At 40.8% G+C, this 21,452-nt stretch overlaps 2 protein-coding genes across 3 annotated transcripts in view; both read right to left on the reverse strand.

Moving 5' to 3' along the window:
* LOC100185879 (F-box/WD repeat-containing protein 4-like) overlaps positions 1–5,484 on the reverse strand; it is an 8,763-nt gene extending 3,279 nt beyond the window's left edge. The window contains exons 1-7 of one of the 2 annotated variants that reach the window (XM_018811919.2): positions 5,194–5,484; positions 4,747–4,833; positions 4,014–4,232; positions 3,378–3,513; positions 2,657–2,754; positions 2,153–2,215; positions 385–525 (exon numbers count right to left, since the gene is read on the reverse strand). In XM_018811919.2, coding sequence (XP_018667464.1) covers positions 385–525; positions 2,153–2,215; positions 2,657–2,754; positions 3,378–3,513; positions 4,014–4,232; positions 4,747–4,833; positions 5,194–5,372 — 923 coding nt within the window. In that variant the 5' untranslated portion in view covers positions 5,373–5,484. The remainder of the gene's footprint in view (positions 1–384; positions 526–2,152; positions 2,216–2,656; positions 2,755–3,377; positions 3,514–4,013; positions 4,233–4,746; positions 4,834–5,193) is intronic. The other variant, XM_002119640.5, reaches the window with a different exon arrangement.
* Positions 5,485–8,107: 2,623 nt separating this feature from the next.
* On the reverse strand, positions 8,108–20,310 carry fgf8/17/18 (fibroblast growth factor 8/17/18). The gene is given in 5 exon segments (NM_001032476.1): positions 8,108–9,481; positions 11,689–11,795; positions 13,256–13,427; positions 19,041–19,083; positions 20,172–20,310. Coding segments are annotated over 5 exon segments (1,245 nt in total). The 5' UTR covers positions 20,216–20,310; the 3' UTR covers positions 8,108–8,602.
* Positions 20,311–21,452: the final 1,142 nt, after the last annotated feature.

Consider the following 21,452-nt stretch of genomic DNA (forward strand, 5'->3'; position numbering starts at 1 on the left):
AAATTCAATAATGGCTCTTGAAAAAACGAATCATTTTTTGTTGTTTTTAAAAAGTCGATTTTTTATAAATAAATTCAAAGAGATATTTGGAAAATTTAGGGGTTGCTTGGGCGTTATATGAACGTTTCAAATGAATAGAAACGGCAAAATAAAAGGTTTAAAACGTTGACGATCACGGCCGGTAAATTAAGCCCAAAACTTTTAAAAACATATTACGGCTATTACCAAAAGTAAACCTTATTTAGGGGCTAGCATTTCCATCAACTATAACAACATTATAAATTTAATATCTATATTTTGATTTCACCCAAAAAATTAGACGTTTTAGAAACTCTTAGCAAAATCCCATGCGTTCTAAACTTTATCCATAAAAAAACTCCTTACCTATTAGATAAACGACTATCCCATAGTTTGATGTACGTGTCATATCCAGCTGAAACTAATGTGTGGGGCCCCGTGTACTCAATGTCAAGTGGTCCGCCGCCCAGTCGGTGATTTTTGCCGAGTTGGTGTAAAAATTCGCCTCTGAATTAAAAGAATAAGTTTTGGCTCAAAAAATACGAAAAGCATAAGACGCCTGGGTGTTGGGGTAATGGGTCAAATCTGGTTGTACCCCAAGTCCATCACCTCATCCATAATGAATAGAGCAAGATAAGGTATTTAGCGCAATACGTATAAGGAAAATGTCAAACATATATATATATGTATATAGTAGGGTGGGACAGCGTTAGCACATAACATCCAAATATCCTGATCGTGTTTTAAACAATTAACAACGGTCTATGGGAGTCGGGAGAATACGTTTTATAGTTATTTTAATATTCTTTGTTTACTACCAAATGGGACAAGAAAATAGAATGAAAGGCGTCCTCTATTTTCCCCAACCTACTATATTACAAAATGTGTAACGTCTCTAAAAAATTGTTGACATTTTTTAAAATTTATTTTCCAGTTTGTCTTAACGCTGTGGTAAGGTAAAAAGGGGTTAAAGTAAAAAAAGTAATTCGGCATGTTCGACCGTTTATTATAATGGTAGTGAAAATTGTTTCGTCTGGTTCAAAATCGACCCAAATTGGATTGTTACGGTAAATTCGGTAAATTCCGCAACAATGCCTTGGGTAATTTAAACATAATATGAGACGGCTTTTTTGCAGTGGGCATATATTGTTTCAATTGCTTACAAATGTTGCCAATAGTAATGGTTACTATTACTGCCAGCGTAATATAAGGCCTTGGTTAAAATTAAAATGATAGACTGTAATATCTAGGCTAAAACGTGATTGTTTTCTACCGTTTACAACGCGGGCGTTAAGTGGCAATGGCAAATGGTGTAGTACTAATATTAATTATTGATATAGTAGGATGTGGTAGTAGGATAAGACGTGTTTTAATTTTATTTTTTGTCCCATTTGGTAGTAAACACAAAGTGTTTAAAGAATTTTATAACCGTAGCCACGCGACTAAGAAAGGGCGTCCTTAATTGTTTAAAACACTTTAAGGAAATATTGGGTAATATGTGCAAAACGTATCCTATTTTACCGCACAGTACTATACTAATAAAAAGTGGTAAACCGGTAAGGGACTTGTATGATAACTCGTAAGCAAGCACGAGGTGCGTATGAAACAGTACACCCGTGTTTTAGCGACTGTACTTTCCCCACCACGAGGATAAATAAGTTACAATCATTGGTTCATTGAATAAATCGAAATCCAGACAATTTTAGTTTTAGTATGGCTGTCTGAGAATACGGCAATCTGGTATGAGATCTATGTCGTGAAGAAAGGCACGTCTAAGTAGTTGTAATCCTTCACGAAAGGGGTTATTTCTACCAATTTGTACATACACCGTGATGCGGTTTGTAGATATGGACAAAAGCGAACACAATCGCAGAGCGTGTGCTTTGCTATTTGCGTGGGGAATCTGCATATAGGGCGTCGAGAACGCAGTAACGCGACACTGTCGATTAGACGGGACATCAATAGAAGAGATTCTTTTCCAGTTTAGATTTGGTAGCCCCGAATTGACGAGATAGTAACTTGAAACGCGCATTAAAACCTGATGCGCCGCCGTCGTTTTAAGTCGTACAGGGTCAGGCTTGTTTACTGGTAAGATCGGTTTCATTTTATTGTAATAATGGCGAGGAATGCGTACCTGCTTAGATCCCATACTCGCAAGGGGTGGGCACGAATTCCACTGGTTCCGCTTACAAATGAACTGAAAATACAAAAATTAAAAAGTAGTATATGATAAAAATTTACACATAAATAAATGGTTTTTACTTTTACATAAAAAAATAATTTGGGCACAGTAGTTCGTCTATCCCAGAGGTTATGGGTGCGCGCGTTCGTCTATCCCAGAGGTTATGGGCGCGCGTTCGTCTATCCCAGAGGTTATGGGTTCGAGGCTTGCGCTATCACCATTATATGGGCGTTAATGTTTGTGGGCAAGACATTTAAAGTTAACGGCAATTGCTCCAACCCAGTGGTTCCTAATGGGTTGTCTAATTGGTCGGCAACACATTAAAAACATATTCACCCACAAAGTTACATACGTGGTAACTCGTAAGTGGGCGCGAGGTTTTGAAACAGAACCGTGTTTTAAGGAATGGTGCTGGACTGCCACGCAAGAATAAATAAATAATATTCATTTTCTCACCTAAACTTTGGGTTAATTCGTAACGAGAGAACTCTGTCCATCGCGTTGGTCGAGCTGCACTCGGAGACGTTTGTGAAATCGTCGTTAAAACGCCAGATCTAGTAAAAACGATTTAAATTGCGTGCAACAGTAATTTCGCACGCAATAGTTTCTAGTTGAAATAACCATAGGACTGAAACGAATATACTGTACATTTAATGCGGAACAAGTAAATGTAAACAGACAGTTACAGAAACATATATGTGCGTTCACGCATTGTAGGCGTGTGTTCCGTTGGTAAGACACTTAATGGCAATTGCTTAACCGAATGGTTACTGGTTACTATAGTGAATTTTCCAAATCATAAGCCATGAAGAGAAAGGAAAAAAAACAATCTATCAAATAGTTAAATGTTATAAGAGGCGACTCGTACACAGGTACTATGTGTGTATACAACTGAACATCCGCGTCATACATTCTGTGTTATAAAGTTTCCTTATCCTGTAGGGTTAAATAAGTGTCATGCAATTAAATTAAAACAGATAAATGAAATGCAATACTTTTTTGTAACGTTTTCAATGCAACACTTACACATACGTGCTGATATGCCAGGGGAACTGCTGGCAATTGTCTTTTAATTACACATATGGTCCCTTTTTGGATTACACATATGGCAATTGCCCAGAAGGTCTGTTTTCTACCCTATACGTCTAACAGACCAAACAAATATTAAAAACCTTACTTTTAAATCTTCTTTTCTTGATCCAGATACAATGACATTATCACGAAAATCAACGGCGTGCACATCAGATTCATGAGACTTTGTTTTGATTCTTGTTTTGCCAGAATTAAGATCTGTCCAACTTAAATAGCCATTCCTGTAGAAAAATCATAAACCTAATTATCTACAATACTTTAGACACTTATTGTCTATAGTGCCTTATTAAATAGACTATGTACATATTGTTTTCAAAATGATTAAATTTAGTTGAATTAAAAAACAAGCTCACGTACACTGGGCAACATAAAATTAATTGTTTGAGCGGATAAAAGATTTTTTTAAATCAGATTATTTCCTTGTCTTTTTTACAACTAATTATTGAAATTTCTCCAAATTTACAAACCTAAGTTAAAACAAATACTTTAAATGTATACAGTGACGTAGCCAAGGAGGGGTTAGGAGGTCACGACCCCTCTCCCTTTTAAACCCCCCCCAAAATTTTTTTTTTAAATAAAAAATAAAAAAATTTTTAATTAAAACCCCTAATTTTTTTTTTCTGGCTGCGCCACTGAATGTATATATAATATATATATATATAAAACATTTTAAGTTACCAAAACCCATAATAATAACACCGCAGCTGGACCTACAACCTACCACCCCCCACATACAAGTACATTGTTGTGAACACGGAATTGATACACATCATCTCCATGACGTGGTGTGAACATTCCTTCATGTTTGATCACTGATCTTCCCATGCGTTTAAGTTGGCAGTTGGAGGAATTGACTTCATTTTTCAAGAGGTATTTCTGCACAGTATCACCTTGGGTGATGTATAACTTCTGATGTGATATCTCAATCCAAGGCATAAAGCTGAAGAGTGATAACGGTATGTTTGGTAATGAATGAATGAATGAATGAATGTAACTTATTTGTTTTTGTATGGCGGAGCAATAACAGTCCTAATAACACAGATGTTCTGTTTTGTTCATACACCCTGTACCCACTTATGAGTTACCACTTGCTGACTTTGTGGATGAACTAACTATTTAGGGTGATTTTTATGCTGTATGGCTGACAATTAGACAACTCATAAAGAGCCACTAGATCGGACCAACTTTCTTCAAATATTTTGCTCAAGGACATATCTGTCTACAATGGTAGCAGTAAAGAGCCTTGACCCCTTAAAGTGTGAGCTATATTATCCAGATGTTATTAGACATTACTGCACTCACTGTAGATATTGCATGTTCAATTCAAAATAACATTTGAGACGTCAGCCTAAAAATTTACCCACCAAAAAAACATTGAAGCTTTATGCAAACAGAAGTTCATCTGCAAATGTATTCAACAGCACAATATAAAGTAAGTGATACATTGCACCTACCTTCTTGGGTATCCTTGTAGTTTTAAACAGTATCCAAGACCCTTGGTCCACTTTTTTGATAAACGACATTGTTCCTTTACAGAATTCCTTCAATGAAAATTTAATTATATGTTAAACTTAATAGAAAAATAATAATAAAGAAAATATAAGAAACCAATATACCTTAACACAGACTCTTTTATAATGAGTGTTAAGATTTATTGTTATTTCTTGTACATTTTAACTATAGTAACATAAAGAATGCAATACACAACATACATTCAGAGAGTTTGTGTGTCTGTGCCACACTACTATAAAATGGCGATTACAGAATAAATCAATGAAAATATAAGTTACTAATTTCTCCTGTGCTCAACTTAAAAAATAAAACAACCAATGTTTGTAAATTGTCACAATTTTTAAGACAATTTTAACTGTAATTATAAAATATAGCAGTAAAGCACTTACCCTGGGAGTAATGTTTTGTTGAGAACTTTCTCGTTACGAGGCAACCACACCGCGTTGCAACTCGCAATTGCGTTAAGCTTCCTGCAAACTAAGCAAACTTGTGCAAGTGATACAACGTCTAAGAACTTAAAAATACCGACGAGTAGCTCGTCCGGTAAAGAGACCAATACATGTGGCATCACATTATACAACGTGGGCTGAAAGTTGGTTTAATGTAATATTTAAAGGCAAGACTATTAGGTTTAAGTTTTATCGGTTAACAATATGACAATTTGGGATTACATGCTAGAAAAATGTATGTTAGATATTCGATAAATCAACTTTATTTCGAACTAAACAGCTACAAAACTTTAACTTCTGTAAAAGAAAAACAATGTTTTTGGTATAATGGGAATTCCCCTACTATATTAGAAAAGATGCTTGCTATGTTACTCCCCGTTTTTGGAATTTAAAAAATAAGACGATGGTGGTCTATTTTACTTTATGGCATAATATAAGTTGTCTGTGATTTAATTATGCTAAACTAATGTTACATATCATATATTGGTCAGCATTAGGTTAAACATAGGTCGCCTTATCTAATATTGCTATAACAAATGATTGGATAAATGACAACAAACCTTTTCCTGTTTAATTTGAAATATAAATAGGACAATATTAGTTTCTCACGCGACTTTCTGTGGTATGAATATATTATGACTTGTTTAAGCTGTATGTATTAACAAAACAAGGTAATTTTAGTTTGGGCATGTTTGCCCTCACGAATTCCAAAATGGTTTATGTTCAGACAGGTTACAAGGTATAAATAGGTTTTAAATAACCCATTTTTAAACCGCTTAAAGGGAATGCTTCCTAATAGAAATATATATTTCTTATATGCTGCTGGAAATCCTCCAGGCGAGTATATTAGGTTACAGAAAAGATAAAATGTTTTTACACTATAATCATAAAACTTGATACCAGTGTTTAATCCTTTAACCCGAACCGCAGTAAAAGGCGAAGAACCCGAGAAATGCTGAGACAGAACCTACTTTGAAATTCTTGCCAGATTTTATCTCACGGTCCAATCACAAATTTCGGCTTAGCTAAAACTGGAAGGCGCCCAAGGTTTCGGAATTATCTCATCTGACCACTCGAGCGTGCAAATCCCAGTGTGAAAGTAAACAACACATAAACAAAGAGTATGTGTGAGTGACATGATCAAATTAGAAGTCGGTATTTCCAGATTTTCATACAGGCATACCTATGAACGCGGGTATGCGAAAGATCCACACGGGCTCGTGTTCGACACAATATTTGAAACATGACTACAACGAATTGGCGCCAGGGCAACTGAAAACATTGTTACGTCTTCCCTACATCTCGAAGGAGGAGTTAATTATAGCTTAAATCGATAGTTCAGTAACGGGCCCGCCGCCTCGCCTATGTTTAATCACGAGGATGAACGCTGTGTTAAAAATGATCAACTGACAGAGATATTGTCGCATTGTGTCATGTATGTCAACGTCGGAAAGGAATTACTTCGTTTTGTTTGACAAAGGCTTTGATGACAAAAGCGTTAAAACTTCGGGGTAAACACTGACAGGGTTTGACTGGCAGTTTGGGTAATGTCGGCGCTTGGGAAAACCTCAGCAGTATTTGCACTGATGTGAAACTATTGTCGACTCGCCGGACAAGCGGCCAATAATCGAAGAATCGACGCTTTTGCAGTCACTTACCCCTCCTTAACGCCCACGCGTACACAACGTTGGCTATAACGCACCCTGAGCAGCGATAGTTTCATCACGATCTTGTATTTGCCGTGCAAATAGTAGGAATGCGCGGGCGCATGCCAACTGACCCTCCCAGTTTTACAGCCGATGGTCTGGGAACCCAACACGAATAGCAGAGATTCCGTACGCGAGAAACACGGCTGTGATTACTTGTCGTAATGTTTGCTGTCGCATGACTTCACCCATCTTATAACAACAAATTGTAATCCCGATAATGGAAGAAGCGAATCGAAATCAAACCGGACTTGTCCGGAACGTGGAGGTGACAAGTTTCAACTATTTGAACAATTACGTCGAGGGCTATTATCACTCAGTGTATAAACTTTGAAGTGCCACTCAGCCCCCTACACGCCTTGAAATATGAGATTGTTAGTGCAACTTTAAAGTATGCGTAACATTACAGCCCATGTTATCATGAACGTTTAATTGGATCATCAAAAGGAACGAAGAACAAACACAGTCTACAACACAGATGCTTACATTTTTACAACGTAAAACGCGACTTTGAAGAGTGACATAATCTAAAAGATTTCCCAGCGGTTTATGTATCGTTAAACTTCAGATCTTCGGTTACTAGACCAACACGTAAGTGACATGACAGTAATAGACGGCGTTTTGCAGCGGCTGGCGCGGCGCACAGCAACTTATATCATCGTTTCCTGTCGATTGCATCAAAGTGAATGAAATCATCACCCGCACCAATCGAATCATAGAAATAATACTATCATTGATCATGACGCAATCAACGTTTGAGGTTCATAGGGCGCCGCGTGTACCATTACTGATTGCTGTGGATTTTCTCTTCTGCTTCCCAGACGCGCCGCAACTCGTATGATTGTTTCTAGCGATTCCGTAAATTCTTCAGCCTTTTGATGCCCCTTAATTTCGAACAGTAAGTGCTGCTCGGTTAAAGCGAAAATATGCGATGGTTGTTTATTTGATTTACGAAGTACGGGGCGTTACCTACTTCCTGACTGTCTACTCATAGTCGGCATTGTGACGTAACTGTATACGCCGCCGATTGATATTGGCCTATGGCCACAGTCGAATTTCATTTTTGATTGCTGTTCGATTTATCTCAATTTCCTTGCCCGCTTATCTAGTGCTCTCGGTCTCCTAGTATTTTATAATGGAACCCAAAATTCACTGAATAATGTTTTTATTGTTTTTGAGTAATAAATAGTAAAAATCATATCAAAAGCAATATATAGGCAATCGAACGCACGCCCTATATAGAAAGACGCAGAAGTCATGTAAGAGGAATGTGTTCAGAAACCGGTTGAGAAAGAGTAAGGAACCGGATTAAACCAGTTCCGACTGGAACCAAGGCATCCACAGAAATAACAAAAATACAAAGACGTTTGGGGAATGTTATATTGACGTGGCTGGGCCTTGCGAGTTTTTAACGAATGGCACCGCGAGAAAAAAACACTACATAAAGATGAAATATTGCACTCGGTATAAAAGGACGGTGATAAATGAGATCCCGGATCCGAAATTCCGACGATCATCGGCGCTTTCCGTCAGCACTTCTCCAATCTCAACGAGTTGTCCTCGCCTCCGGAAAAAACTCCTATTTTTTCGGATTTACACCTCGAATCAAGCAGACTCGACGCGTTCCGTCTTTTTTGACCAGCTCATGTGTTTGCTCGTTTTCGGTTCCGCCGACCGGTTTTCTGTTTCCGACCATGGACTTTTTTCGTCCGTCTTCTCTGTTTCGGTCGCCGCCTCCCGCTCCGCGATCGTTGTCTATGCAGGCCCGGTGCTGTAGTCGGGGTTCTAATAAACCCGGCTTCGGGTTCGCTTACAGAGTTTATTGGGAACGGTGTTGTAAAGGTCCCAGTCGTAGGTTGAAAGTCTGAATCCACTATATCAGTAGGGACAGTAGACCTCCATTTCGATTTATGTCTTCTGTGTTTTCGTTTCTTATTTTGTCTGCTCCGTCTAGGTTTATTGCGGCGAGGTAACTTTCGATGCTTTGGGCTCGAGTACAGCGGATCCATGGCGGACACTGTCCCACCTGCTGGCGGTATGGTAACGTCAAGTCTACGCTGCTGTCGCAAAACAGGGTACAGACTCCGTCGTCGTTCGATTTCAGCTTGAACATACGGAGGTAGGGTCGACAAAGTTCTGGAAGAGTCGGCAAGCATAACTTCGTCGGCGGTTGATGAATCTCTAGTGACAGAATAATTTGGTCTTAAAACAGATAAAGGGGCTCTCTTTTTCTTCTTGTTATGTCGCTTCACGTCCCTTTCGAACTCGCCAATAATCCATTTGTACTTCTCGTTACTGGCAGCGGTCGGGTTCGGTACCATACCGCTGGATGCTGTACACTTCTTTATGAACATTTCATCAGTGCCGATTTCTTTGGTGTGTGGACCTCGCTTTGGTCTGCCGTTTGAATGGAAACCAATATGCCAATCGCGAAACTTAGAGTTCGAAAAAGCATCAAAATAATTTTCCAACATCTCTTCGAAGAATAGGCACTTCGGGTCGTTGATCGCTTTTCGATAATTCTGAAAAGTAAATAAAAATTTGAATACATGGCTTGTAATAATAAATAGAACACTTTAGTAGATTGACAACCGTTTAGGTCAAAACCTTCAACCAGTGGTCAACTGTTAATATTGCTGTTATAGGTGTGTTTATACACGTAAAGTCCGTAGGAAGTGAGTACCACCAACTCATAGACGCAGGACAATAGTTGCCTTAACTTGAGGTGTATGCAATATGAGTAACAATGGACCTAATGACGTCATAACGTGGACATTTGTGGGTAGGGATAACTATCTGAGTGGTGCGGCGGGGAGAATTTCGTGTGAATCATTTAAAGCGAAAGATAACAAACTAAACGGAACTCGACGCGCCGTGCGGAAGAGCAAATATGCAATGAATCACGTTTAAGAAGTTCCCACAAACCACTTGATTAATTCTTATGGTGATCGGAAGGTGTTTACGTAAGAGCAGCAGTATTGCCGCATCAGCACTTGGTGCCTGCTGTACCAACGGCGGGTGCTGTCGCCGACTGGCCATGCTGTAATAACGCAAGCCTCTACCGTGTAACTTTGCGCCGCATTAACAACAACTACAACCAGGGAAATTTTTGAGCGCTTTTCGGCTGACCGCGGCCGCGATTTGAGCAGATACAACAGTACAGGACTGTACAGGTACGCTTGTTTGATTTGAGCGACTTAATTGACTGAATATTTTCTTCTAAAACAATATAAGACCCGGCGGAAATTTAAGACCGCTTCACGCGCAACAACAGCAGTGAGGTGCAGGCCGCCATCATAATTTAATTTTGGACGGATGGGGCGTTATAGTTTATGTTTGCGAAGATAATTATAGATCAGTGGTTCTATCGCGGCGTCGCTTGCTTCGCTACTGTCGCCACCCGAATTCTACGGTCGATTTCGCCTCTTAGTTCACGTGACCCGTTAAAAAAGTCGCGCGCGCCGCATGTCGTGGGACCGAAAATTTACGTGGTCGCTCGAGCGTGTCCAGATATCGCCGAATTTGGTCGACACCGCCCCTAAAGCGGCGAAGCTGATTTGTTTGCTTTTCTGGGAATTGTTACAACTTACAACTTTTCCGGCCCGTGACCAAGGAGACTGGCCGGCGCAGGAAATTAGTTAATTGCGATGAAACTTCCATTCAGATCACCACCGTGGATCCTGAGCTATAGCCTTGGCAACTAACGGCGAACATTCGGCGGTTTCTTTGGTCGTCTCGCGTCTTTCGTTCTTAACGATTTGTAACGAAGGTGAGAACGCGTGGATAAATATGTCCCGGTTCTGCTGACAGTCGGCAACCCATAACAAATAAAGACTTATCGGCGAGGCGAGGTGTAGAAACATTTGCTACTTAACGGAGTTTTAAGCGTGTGTACATTACTTGGTTGATAATTTCAAGCAGCAACAAAGTGGCGCGGCGTGGAGATGTTATCGGGTAGCGAATCGAAATTTGCGGGATGCCGAATGCTAATCTCCCGCCACGTATTTTAAATATCCCGAAGTGTTCCTCGTGAAAGCCACGAAGCCAGTAGCATGCGTATAGATACAACAAACATTTGTTTCCCAAAACTACGTGGACGCACTTGCTTTAACAATTCCTCAAACACAATTTTGATGGGTGGAATCACCGTCACGCATTTTGAACCCCATAGAACGTAATGGGTGGGGTGGTATACCCCAAACTCGCACCAAAATCTCACCCCAACGCTCTTGAACGCTCCGATAGTTTTATACCGCGACGTATAATTTCCGTTTACACGTGTGTCGTGTTCTAACAAAGTGGTGGTATAGCGTGGGCAGCATTTTATGGACATTTACAGCTTTTAGCGGCCATTGTACGGGTTGGGTGGTCCTAGTTTTATATGAATGTCGTGTAGCTATTATATGGAACCAAAAGGACCCAGGACACCTGTCCGTTTACGAGGTTCAATTCAAAAACCAAACTCATCACGTAATCGTTATGTAATGGCATGTTTCCATGTTTAAAAAAGGATTTAAGTATATGCTGAAGTAAGATGAGACGTTTTCACTGTTTTTACCCGTACTATAAGGTAGTAAACAAAGAATATTTATAAAATTATATAACTGTAGCCTTGAGACTCTAAAATGACGTTGCTAACTGTTAAAAACACGATTGGAAAATATGGGGCTTAGGTGCTAACGGTATCCCTATCTTACCCCACCGTACTATATTTCACACCACAACCCACCTTTCCAACTAGTCGTCCTCTTTTATTCATGCAAAGAAACCGTTCAGTTTGGACGCCTTGAATCATTATCCGACCCCATAAGCCTTTAGAGTGGATTATTAGTTTTGCTGAAAATAAACAAGATTTTAAGATACAAAGCATTGTAAAAGTAATGACTAATAATTGAATACACAAAAACGATTAAATGTATAGTAGGGTGGGGGGAGATGGGACATCTTTTCATTCCACTTTCTCGTCCCACTTGGTAGTACACAAAGAGCATTCAAAGAATTATAAAACCGTATTCTAACTACTCCATAGACTGTTGTTAATCGTTTAAAACACGATCAGAATATTTGGATATTATGTGCTAAAGGTGTATTACCGTCTCCCCCCCCCCACACTCCACTATATATTTTTACATAACTGCGTAAGTTTTTAATTGAAGTGTCAACATGTTATTGTCGTTTTTACGCGTATAGTATGCACCCTCAGTACAGCGCGCGTACCCAAAAATGAAACTCTCGCGAGGTTTAAATGTTTAAAGTTAGCATTCACTGATAACACCATCACTCATCAAGCATGGACAAGCCTCTTTAACCCTGGATGGGGAACGCTGGACAGAGTGGTCGTTAATTAATTATAAGCAACGGTGTCGCTGACAAACCGCAACAAATAGCGCTTAGTGGTCACGATTAATTGCGACAAGCGTGACCTTAGACTGTGCAGTTTCGGGGACCTGAAATCTAAATATTAGCGGCCGATGGCAGATTGGTGTTATTGTCTTTCTCGCGGGCGAGCTGTGACACAACGTATCCATCATCATTCCATCCGGATTGTGACGAAATTTTGTTACGGGATTGTAACGAAAATATAAAGGAGAACTATTGTTTATGAGCAAACGTACGAGGCAACCTGAGCGGAGGTCCACCGCGCTAATCCACTTTGCCAGATTGGCGAACGGGACAACGAAAATCCTATGCCTGACATAGTTGAGTAAACAGGCGACCGGAAAACGTAATGAAACAGTGGAACTGGTTTGCACGATCACTATAATCCGAGGATCAGCAGGTGCTGTTACTAACGCGTGTTCATACGATTAAGTCTGAAGGTATACTCGAGCTTCGAAACTTATGTTTGAGATGTATCCGCTGATTTTGCGCATACGATCCATCAGGATTAGTGTAAAAGTAAGTTTATGTTTGGCCCTGTTATACCACCCTGATATTAACACCAGACTGGAAACCACAGTGCAATGCTAATGACATGTAATATAAGAATCGTATAGTACGTTTTCGTGACTCATAAGTGTAGTATAGTAGGGTGGGAGAAGACGGGACACTTTTAGTACACAATATCCAAATATCCTGATCGTGTTTTAAACAACTAACAACGGTCTATGAGAGTCGTGGGAATACTGTTTTATAATTCTTTGATTTTTTGTTTATTACCAAATGGGACGAAAAATAGAATGAAAAGGTGATGTTCATCTTTCCTCACCCTTCTATATATATAAGAATTGTAATGTGTTTTCGTGACTCATAAGTGTAGTGTTACGTGTTAGAAGGTTTGCATTAGCCTAACTTACCATGATTGCTGCCTCTTCTTCCTCTCCCGTCCACTTTCTTGCCGAGTATTCGAATGTGGTTCGAGGTTCGTTTCGAGTAAATCTCACAGTATCTTCTCGTGGAAGAAGATTGGCTTACGTTCTCTTGAAATATTTCGCTTTTAATGTAATCTCTGATGTAATTTGGCGGAATCTGCAAAGCAACGATTGCACAGATGAGAAAATCATCGCTTTAAATGATAGAAGCATTAAGTAGAAGCGCGTGGAAGCGAGCCACTTGGCCTTTGCTGACCCAAGCTGCAGTGTGACAGGCGCGTCCGGTGTTACGAGTATACAAGCCAGCGCTCGTGGCACCAACCGTTAATTAAGCCAGCGCTTTACACAATGGTGTACGACTAATCTAATGTGTTGGATGGATATAAACGGTCGCGGAAATATAAGCATCGCAGGCAGGACCGACCAACCGAGAATCCGCTCAAAATATTGCTCGCTTTTAAGCACAGAAATCGCATTACAAAGAGCATCCTAAATTTTGAAGGCTCGTTTTTCTTTCCGGGAACTGGGACGCCGTGTCGCGTTCAACAAAAACAGTTTACCGCTTAACTCAATAAGTCAACCAAGCTGCAACAGAATAAGCAAGCGAGCAATTAGCACGTGCAACCAATCCGACCACAAGTATTTCGTGTATCTGCACTTTACATAACACCGATGGTACCGATACCTGCGCTGGGCCATCGCGACCAAAACGAGGCATCAAGTTACTTGCACACCGTCTGCAGATAACACACGTCATTTGTGACGTAGGTAATCCGAGACGGAGGCGACAAAATCTCATAGATTAAGTCAAGTGCGCGATAAATTAAGTTCCGAGTTTTATAAAGAAACCAGCGGTGCCCGGCGTGTTATAATCTATATTCCCGCTATGTAAACCGATCTACCACTGCAGGTGTTGTTTGCTGGGCGCGGTTTCTGTACCACGTTTTAAACGACCTCCAGCACCCTGCCAGGTAAACGGCGTGTTTTGCCCGACTTTCTCACACGTGGCCCGCGTTCTACGTTACCTGATCCAGGCCCAGCTACTTGACCGCGAGTCTAGCCCGGCTCGGTTCTCACGCCTCACCCGGCACAGTTTTCTAGCTCAAAAAGCGGCCGTCGCTAATGGGTGATATAGGCCAAAAAAATTTGCGAATTTCATTGATAGGGACACCACGGTACATTCCAGTGAAACCGCATCTATAAAGGTAACCTGTATTTCCATTTACCTCAGCGCACCTGGCGCTTTACAAATACCGAGTGAATATTTCTATCACTGTAAGTAGTGGGCGACACTACAATGTTATGAATCAAATTAAAATAGATCCGTACGCACGAAGCAATACTGAACGTCTATTGTCCGCTATATTTAGCAGCGAGGCCAGCCAAGCAACAATCAGTATATATTAGTGCGGATTCGCAGTTGATACCACCATCTGCGCAGCGGAAGCGTTTGTGTTAATAAAGAGCATTTTGCGATTGATTTTTTCAGTCTGCCTGATGCCTAACCTTTGCTTTAAAAATGTCAAAACCTTTGTAGATGATCAGACCGCCTTGTAGGCGTTTTGAAGCAGCATTTTAACCCGCGAAGCTTTGTATTAGTGGCCAACGTTTATTTGACATTCGTCATCGGCATGCGCTGATGCGATGTCATTATATGTGATGGTAGCCACCCGAGTGACAGGCCTTGCTGTTTGAAGCCGATTGTGGGCGCAGTTTGCCAAACGAGCAACAGGTGATAGCGTGCAAGGCCAACGGTCCGCATGCCCCCAATGTTGAAAAATTAACCAAACGCACTCTGCTGCTAACAACTTCGTTTTGTCTGGTTGGAGCATAAACGTCGCCTCCAGCACGTCCGGAGCCTGCCGTGAGCCCCTAAAAATAAGGCACTTTTAATTTGGAGTGTCTTCAAAGTCGTTGGCCGCCGAAAAGGAAGAGGGTCCAATGAGCCACTGTGTATGACCAGCGGTCTCGTGAAACATGCTGGAGTCTAAACTAAACTCGAGGTGGGTGGTGCCGCTGCCCCCGGAAACTGCGCCGCCCCTGTGCTCGCAACAGTGTTTCCGGATGCGAAACCCAGTGTTTTCGACAAGAAAACACCGTTTGCCGACACCGCGCAGTACACAACATATTTTCGGAGTAATTATGGCGGATTTTGTTGCGTAGTGCATAAAGCGAGAGCGGCGAAACACGGTAATCCCGCCGGAGTGTTTACATGTACACATATTCAGCGCGGCCACGAAAGCCGGCGACCAAGCGCGCCCAAGCGTAACAAAACACGTGGCTGAGGTTCCGCGCTATACAAATCATGGGACCGATTTTAAAAAGGATCGAAGATTTCAAATTAATATACCGACCGCGTTTCCCTGCCTTGTTTACACATTATATAGACGAACGATTACCAGAAGCCGACTTGCATTTCTCCATTGCTGATACGAGACAAAGAATTTTTTATTTTAAAACTCGACGGGTCCACAAAAATGCTCTGGTGGCGCGTATTGGGACATCGATTTTAACGGGTTTCGTTTAAGCTTTTATAAGCTGTTAGTGCTTGGTGATGCCTGCACACATGGGAGATATTTTAAGCCGATGACTTACAATAGATACATGAAGAGTATGGTGGCGTTAGATAAACACATAGGAATTTAGACCGCGGACCCGCTAATGACTTTGGTAGGTTTTTAATTAAGGATGAGAATACATTAATTAATTTTTTAAGGAATGCGCATAATATTTATATGAACTTGGGTCTATAACTTGCAGTAGTGGGAATTGCAATCCGCGAATGAACTCAGCGGTCACCGGCGCTAAAACAACAACGCTAAGGGCATTGCTGGTACATGCGGTTTGATCATAGAGCATGATGCGCATGGTCGCACGTAGATGATAAGAACAGGTGCATTTGAAAGACTGTTCAAATTTCTTAGTCTAAAAGACCAAAGTACCGACATTCTGACTGAAATTTTTGACTGAAAAACCAAAGTACGTCGGAACAAAAGTTAAGACGATTGCCGGTACTGCAATTTAACCTGATAAGGGAAATGGACGTTTTGAACTGGGTGTACATTCGACCGATTAGCCACCCGCGATATAAACGGAATCCGATGCGCCCTACTATAGGGGTTGTTGGATTTTGTTGCCACCTGAGAACGACCGGTCGCAGAAACAGAGCCGTTCGATCAGAGCGACAATTCCGTTATCGCAGCAACGATCGGACAGTTTTCACTGATTCAGATGCTGAGCTCGACTCTGTGCATAGCTGGTGCGGTCTGCGTTGCAGACATGCGATCGCAAATGGAGGAATTTTAATTGAAGAGCCAGATTTTTCGAACGACAATGAACTTCTCGGCAGAACAGTCGCATCCGAAGTGGCGTGCGGCCAGTGTTGCAAAGTTTGCCGAAAACGGTGGCGCAGATTTGTATCGGAAAGAGAACTCTGATTTTAAGCTGGTAACACTGGCCCGGCTTTGTCCAACGGTGGTAGACAAGTGTGGGAAAAGCTGGCGGTCGGTCACCCCGAATCGGGTTTCAGTAAGTTTTATTTTGCTGCCGGACAGTAGCCGTTGCTGCAGTGTTTACACAAGGAGTTAAATTAAATACATGAACCGTGGGCCCGTTACGCAATGAAATTTAAGTCTCTTCCCAAGCTGGGCTTCTGTAGGGTTGTCCAGACATAATTAAAAATCTATTATGTAAGTGTCCGAAGGCATATTTGGAAATTTTTCGAGTCTAGATGGCAGAAAAGGCAATTTTGAAACCGTCACGGCCAATTTACGTAAAGGGATGAAGTGTCTACGAACGTGAGTTCGATTTGTTACAAAAACCGCTGCAAAATACTTCAGAAATCTTTTTCGGCGCATAATGAGAGAAATTGCCTTTGAACTTTGAGTTCAAGTCTATAAGGGAGAATCAGGTAACTGACAAACGTGCTGAGATGCACGGCTTAAATTGGTGGTGGCGGCCTTGAAGAGGAATAATTCCGATGAGTCGATTTATCGGGCCTCGCCTTAAGGGGTAAGTGCCGCCACCATTTGTGCGACGTTTGCGGAGCCGTAATAATCATGTGTTTTCTTAAGCGACGATCGACTTTTGCCACTTGTCGATCGTTTGATGTTTTCCTAATCTAAACTGGGATCTTCCAGTCGCAATCGCCGGTGGAAACCGCTCGGCAGTTAAAGAGCAGCTTCGGGCGCGTCATTTTTAGCATTCGCAGGTGCTGAAACGGTTATCGACTACTCCGCCCCCATTTGTTTTCGCTGGCTCTTCTTGTGTATTGTAACGAAAGCGCAAAGCTCGCTGCCGAGCCACACGGGCGACAAAATAATAAACAAAACACACGATGTGCAATTACTCCAACCTGGGCGAGGATTAAAGAGCCGCAACCGTCTGGGAACATCAGACATTTATCCTCTGCTGGCGCAAACAAACCAAAAGCTTTTCGAATTAAGAAATTATTTGTGCCCGGCTTAAAAAAAGAAAACCGTATATTTACAACTCCTTCTCATTATAAAAGATCGACTACATAGAAAACTTGAGTGCATATCCCTTTAATGAGTTTAATCGTTGCGAAGTTGTCAAAATATTTCGTCCTTCTGCAAAACTTAAACCCCTTAACGCGAAAAAAGAATGTTCTGCCACGCGACAACCCGCACCTGCAGATACTGATTAGCAGGGGAGTTATACAGCAATCGGAAATGGGCGTACTAACATAACATGTTCTACGAACAAGTCACATACGTTTACGGTTAGCGTTGGCGCGTGCGGAGCGATACCAGCACTTTGCTAGGGAGAAATTTTACATTTCGTTGACAGATGACGGTCATAAGACTCATGTACTGTCTGGAGCTAAATGATAAGAATTGAAAAGTATTTCATCGTTTTGTGGGCGTGCTGCATTCATTTCTGCAGTGATTATGTTCTTTTTATATCTGCTGTGTAAATCCGACGGATTATGTCATGGATATTCTTTTCCTGTATTGGACTGTATTACAGCAGTTCAACATGCGGACAAGCTGTTTAAAATTATCATAATGCCTTGCCTGTTTATTGACTGTAAACTGTTAAAGTCATAAATGTATTTACCAAACATTTAAATATTGCCGACGAGTAGCTTGTAGTTTATTAGAGTTCAATGACATTACGAAAGCGTCCACTCATACCGTGCCGCATGTTTTGTTTTCCAGCTACATATGTAACTTGGGTTTTTAATTCGCAATCCCATAGCCGTTGTCTATAATCAAAATACAATCAAGGGGTCATGGGACAGATTTTGTCGCTCGTTTTTATCGGCAAACAATTACACTTGTTGCGTCACTGACAGGGGCGTTAGGGAACATCTGCGAGCGCGAGGCGTTTTCAATACTGTCCGAGATGCATCGCGCCGACGCTTTGTCTCTCTGCATTGTTTACGCCGGGGTGTCATCTGTTGCACTTGTCCTACCACACTAGCATGTGTGACCTGGCAGTCGCCAAGCGCTTGTGAACAATTAGCGCCGGAAGACGAGCGATTATGCGCTCGCTTTTGATGAGAACGGATCCTCTGATTGATGTAACGAATCACGAGTTGACGACGCGCCAAGAACATTGAACAACAAACACATTGTCGAACGATATAACAAACTAAGTCATTTTCGACCACCGGCTATTTAATTCTACTTATCCCAGAAAAGACCTCGTTGCATAAATATAAATCATGCGAGGGAAATTATTTTGACGGAAACATAGGCCGGGGATTTTACAGAACAAGTGGTTTAGTATGCAAAAGTAGACTTACCCCGCTGGCTATGTCTCCGAGAACGATGATACCCAGCAAGAACCTGTAAAACAAAGTTGTGTTATTTCGCCGAAAACACCACATGTTTGTATACCGATCATTGTGAGAAAATAAGTTATTTTGGACCGAGTTTCCCAATTTAAACCTAAAAAATGTGGACTTTAATTTATTTTCAACAAAAACAAGATTCGGGAAATTTAAGATCCTGAAATCAACATGTATTCTACGTCATCGGACACGTGACTCGTTCCGCACCGACGACCGCGTAAAGTCGCAGCTAAAGGTCGCGAAACGGGAGATCTTGTTTTTGGGGTCGAACCCATATATTTGGCATCGGCGAAAACTCCGTGAATGTGAAACTCAAACTCGTATAAATAAGTTCTGAAGCGAACAAGCGGCTGGACCAAGTTTCTAAAATAACGTAAATGGACACCAAAACTTTGATGAAACTTGAAGTACACGAAACGAATTTATTTACATCAAAACTGCGAACTTAAGGGCAGCAGGCATTTCTCAGTGATAATAAAACGCCGAGAAAATACGAACATGATACGTTTATAGATCTTACTGCGACAAGAGCTCGGGAATAGGAGGACCAAAACCGCATAAAATTTCAACAGACTCTTTATCTGTATATCTGGACGGTTAAGCGGTTGCAAATTTTCAACATGTTTACCAAAGTACAGTTTGCCCAGATCGTTAAAGCGCTTTGCATTGCAAATATTGTGTAGTGCCGTGTAATTGCGATTCTACGCCCGTTTAACCTCTTGCACGTATATTATCAAAGTCCAAGTAAAATTATTTAAAAAAACTATGTTGCTATCCGTCTCGGTGGTCTCATGGCTTTGAGTGTAACGTTATTTAAACACAAATACACAATGCATTGAATACAATACATGCCGTATTAATATGTTTAACACAATACAAACAACCAATAAAAATTCCACCACACGAGCATGTTAATATGTTTTAGAATTACAGATACGGTGGCATATAGTTTATGGTATACAACGTATAATCTAATAGTTAAAGGTTCTGTATGAAAAACTACACGAAGAGTGTATATTTTATACAATTAAAGTATAATATCCTAAAATTTTAATAACTTGGGTTTATTATAATAAATTTTACCTGTACAGGTTCGCGTAGATATCTTTGCAAATGGAGGGTCGCATTTTCGTATGTAATCCAAGAGAAGAATAATGTCCCTTAGAAATCACTTTGATATTCGGATTTACTATTTATACTCGCAATGCATTAAATCCGAATTGACATTATTTAACTACTTACTGAATAAATATACAAAGCATAAAGTTTAAATTTATTTCTGCTTTCACTTTGCTATTATCCTGAACAACTTATAACAATTCTAACATCGACTCCGAATAAAATTATCTGCCGGATCCTAAAGCTCGGTTTCCCGCTGTGCAGCATGTCCTTCCCGAGGGTCGGCGCGTGGCGCTCCATACCGCTAAAATCTAAGCACACGACTGGGTTGTTATTTTGTCCATTACCAGACGAGTAAAAATAACGAACCGCCCAGCGATCGGCATCGTTTAATGTAAATAACGGTAGGCAACGCGCTTTTAACAAACGCGTTGCTGGAGCCGCGGGAAAAAAGCGACGGTGAGAAAAAGTCCGCCGATTTTTGATGAACACATATCGAACTTGTGCTGGCTACAGCTTACGGTGTTTTGGGCACAAAATTAATGGTTTTCTTCTGCATTTAAAAAAACTTTCAGGGTGATTGGATTGTTCTAACCCACACAACAACAATTTGCAGAATTCCAAGCACGAACGAGGGTAAACAAACCAATTAGCAAAATCTGCGCATTCTTTTCATACGTTGGTATTCGTAATTGACTGAAATTGCACTCGTGTATTTAGCAGAGACCAACAAAACGAAACACACATCCCTTTACAACCATACAGCTTCCCAACAAAACAGGTTTGTGTTTTTCCACAGGTGCTATTATGTCGTAACATAGAGGAAGAGATTAAAAACCGTTTTGTTACGTCATAATCCCCAAAACGCTCATGCCGCCCGTCGAGCAAACGCGTAGCAAATTAAAGGTAACTGTATAAAACGTGGGCAAAGGAAAATAAGTGGGAAAAGACAAAATAAACCGCGCCAGGGGAGCAATTAATATAATTCGTCATAGGAGAGTCCTAATTTTTAAAAAAAACTTCCGATACGGGAAAAGTTACAACGTGTGTAGTAACTATGACACGTATGCCTATTGAACTCAAGATAAAAGTGTTTTAAACTGGCGCAATAGCGAAATATGTCACGCTGTTAAGTGTGTTTGGAGTACGTGTGGTTCATATATAGTATAGGGTGGGGAAAGATGGGACACCTATTCATTCTATTTTCTTGTCCTATTCGGTAGTAAACAAAGAATATTCAAAAAT

This window comes from Ciona intestinalis, chromosome 5 (assembly GCF_000224145.3).
Source record: "Ciona intestinalis chromosome 5, KH, whole genome shotgun sequence".
NCBI lineage: Eukaryota > Metazoa > Chordata > Ascidiacea > Phlebobranchia > Cionidae > Ciona > Ciona intestinalis.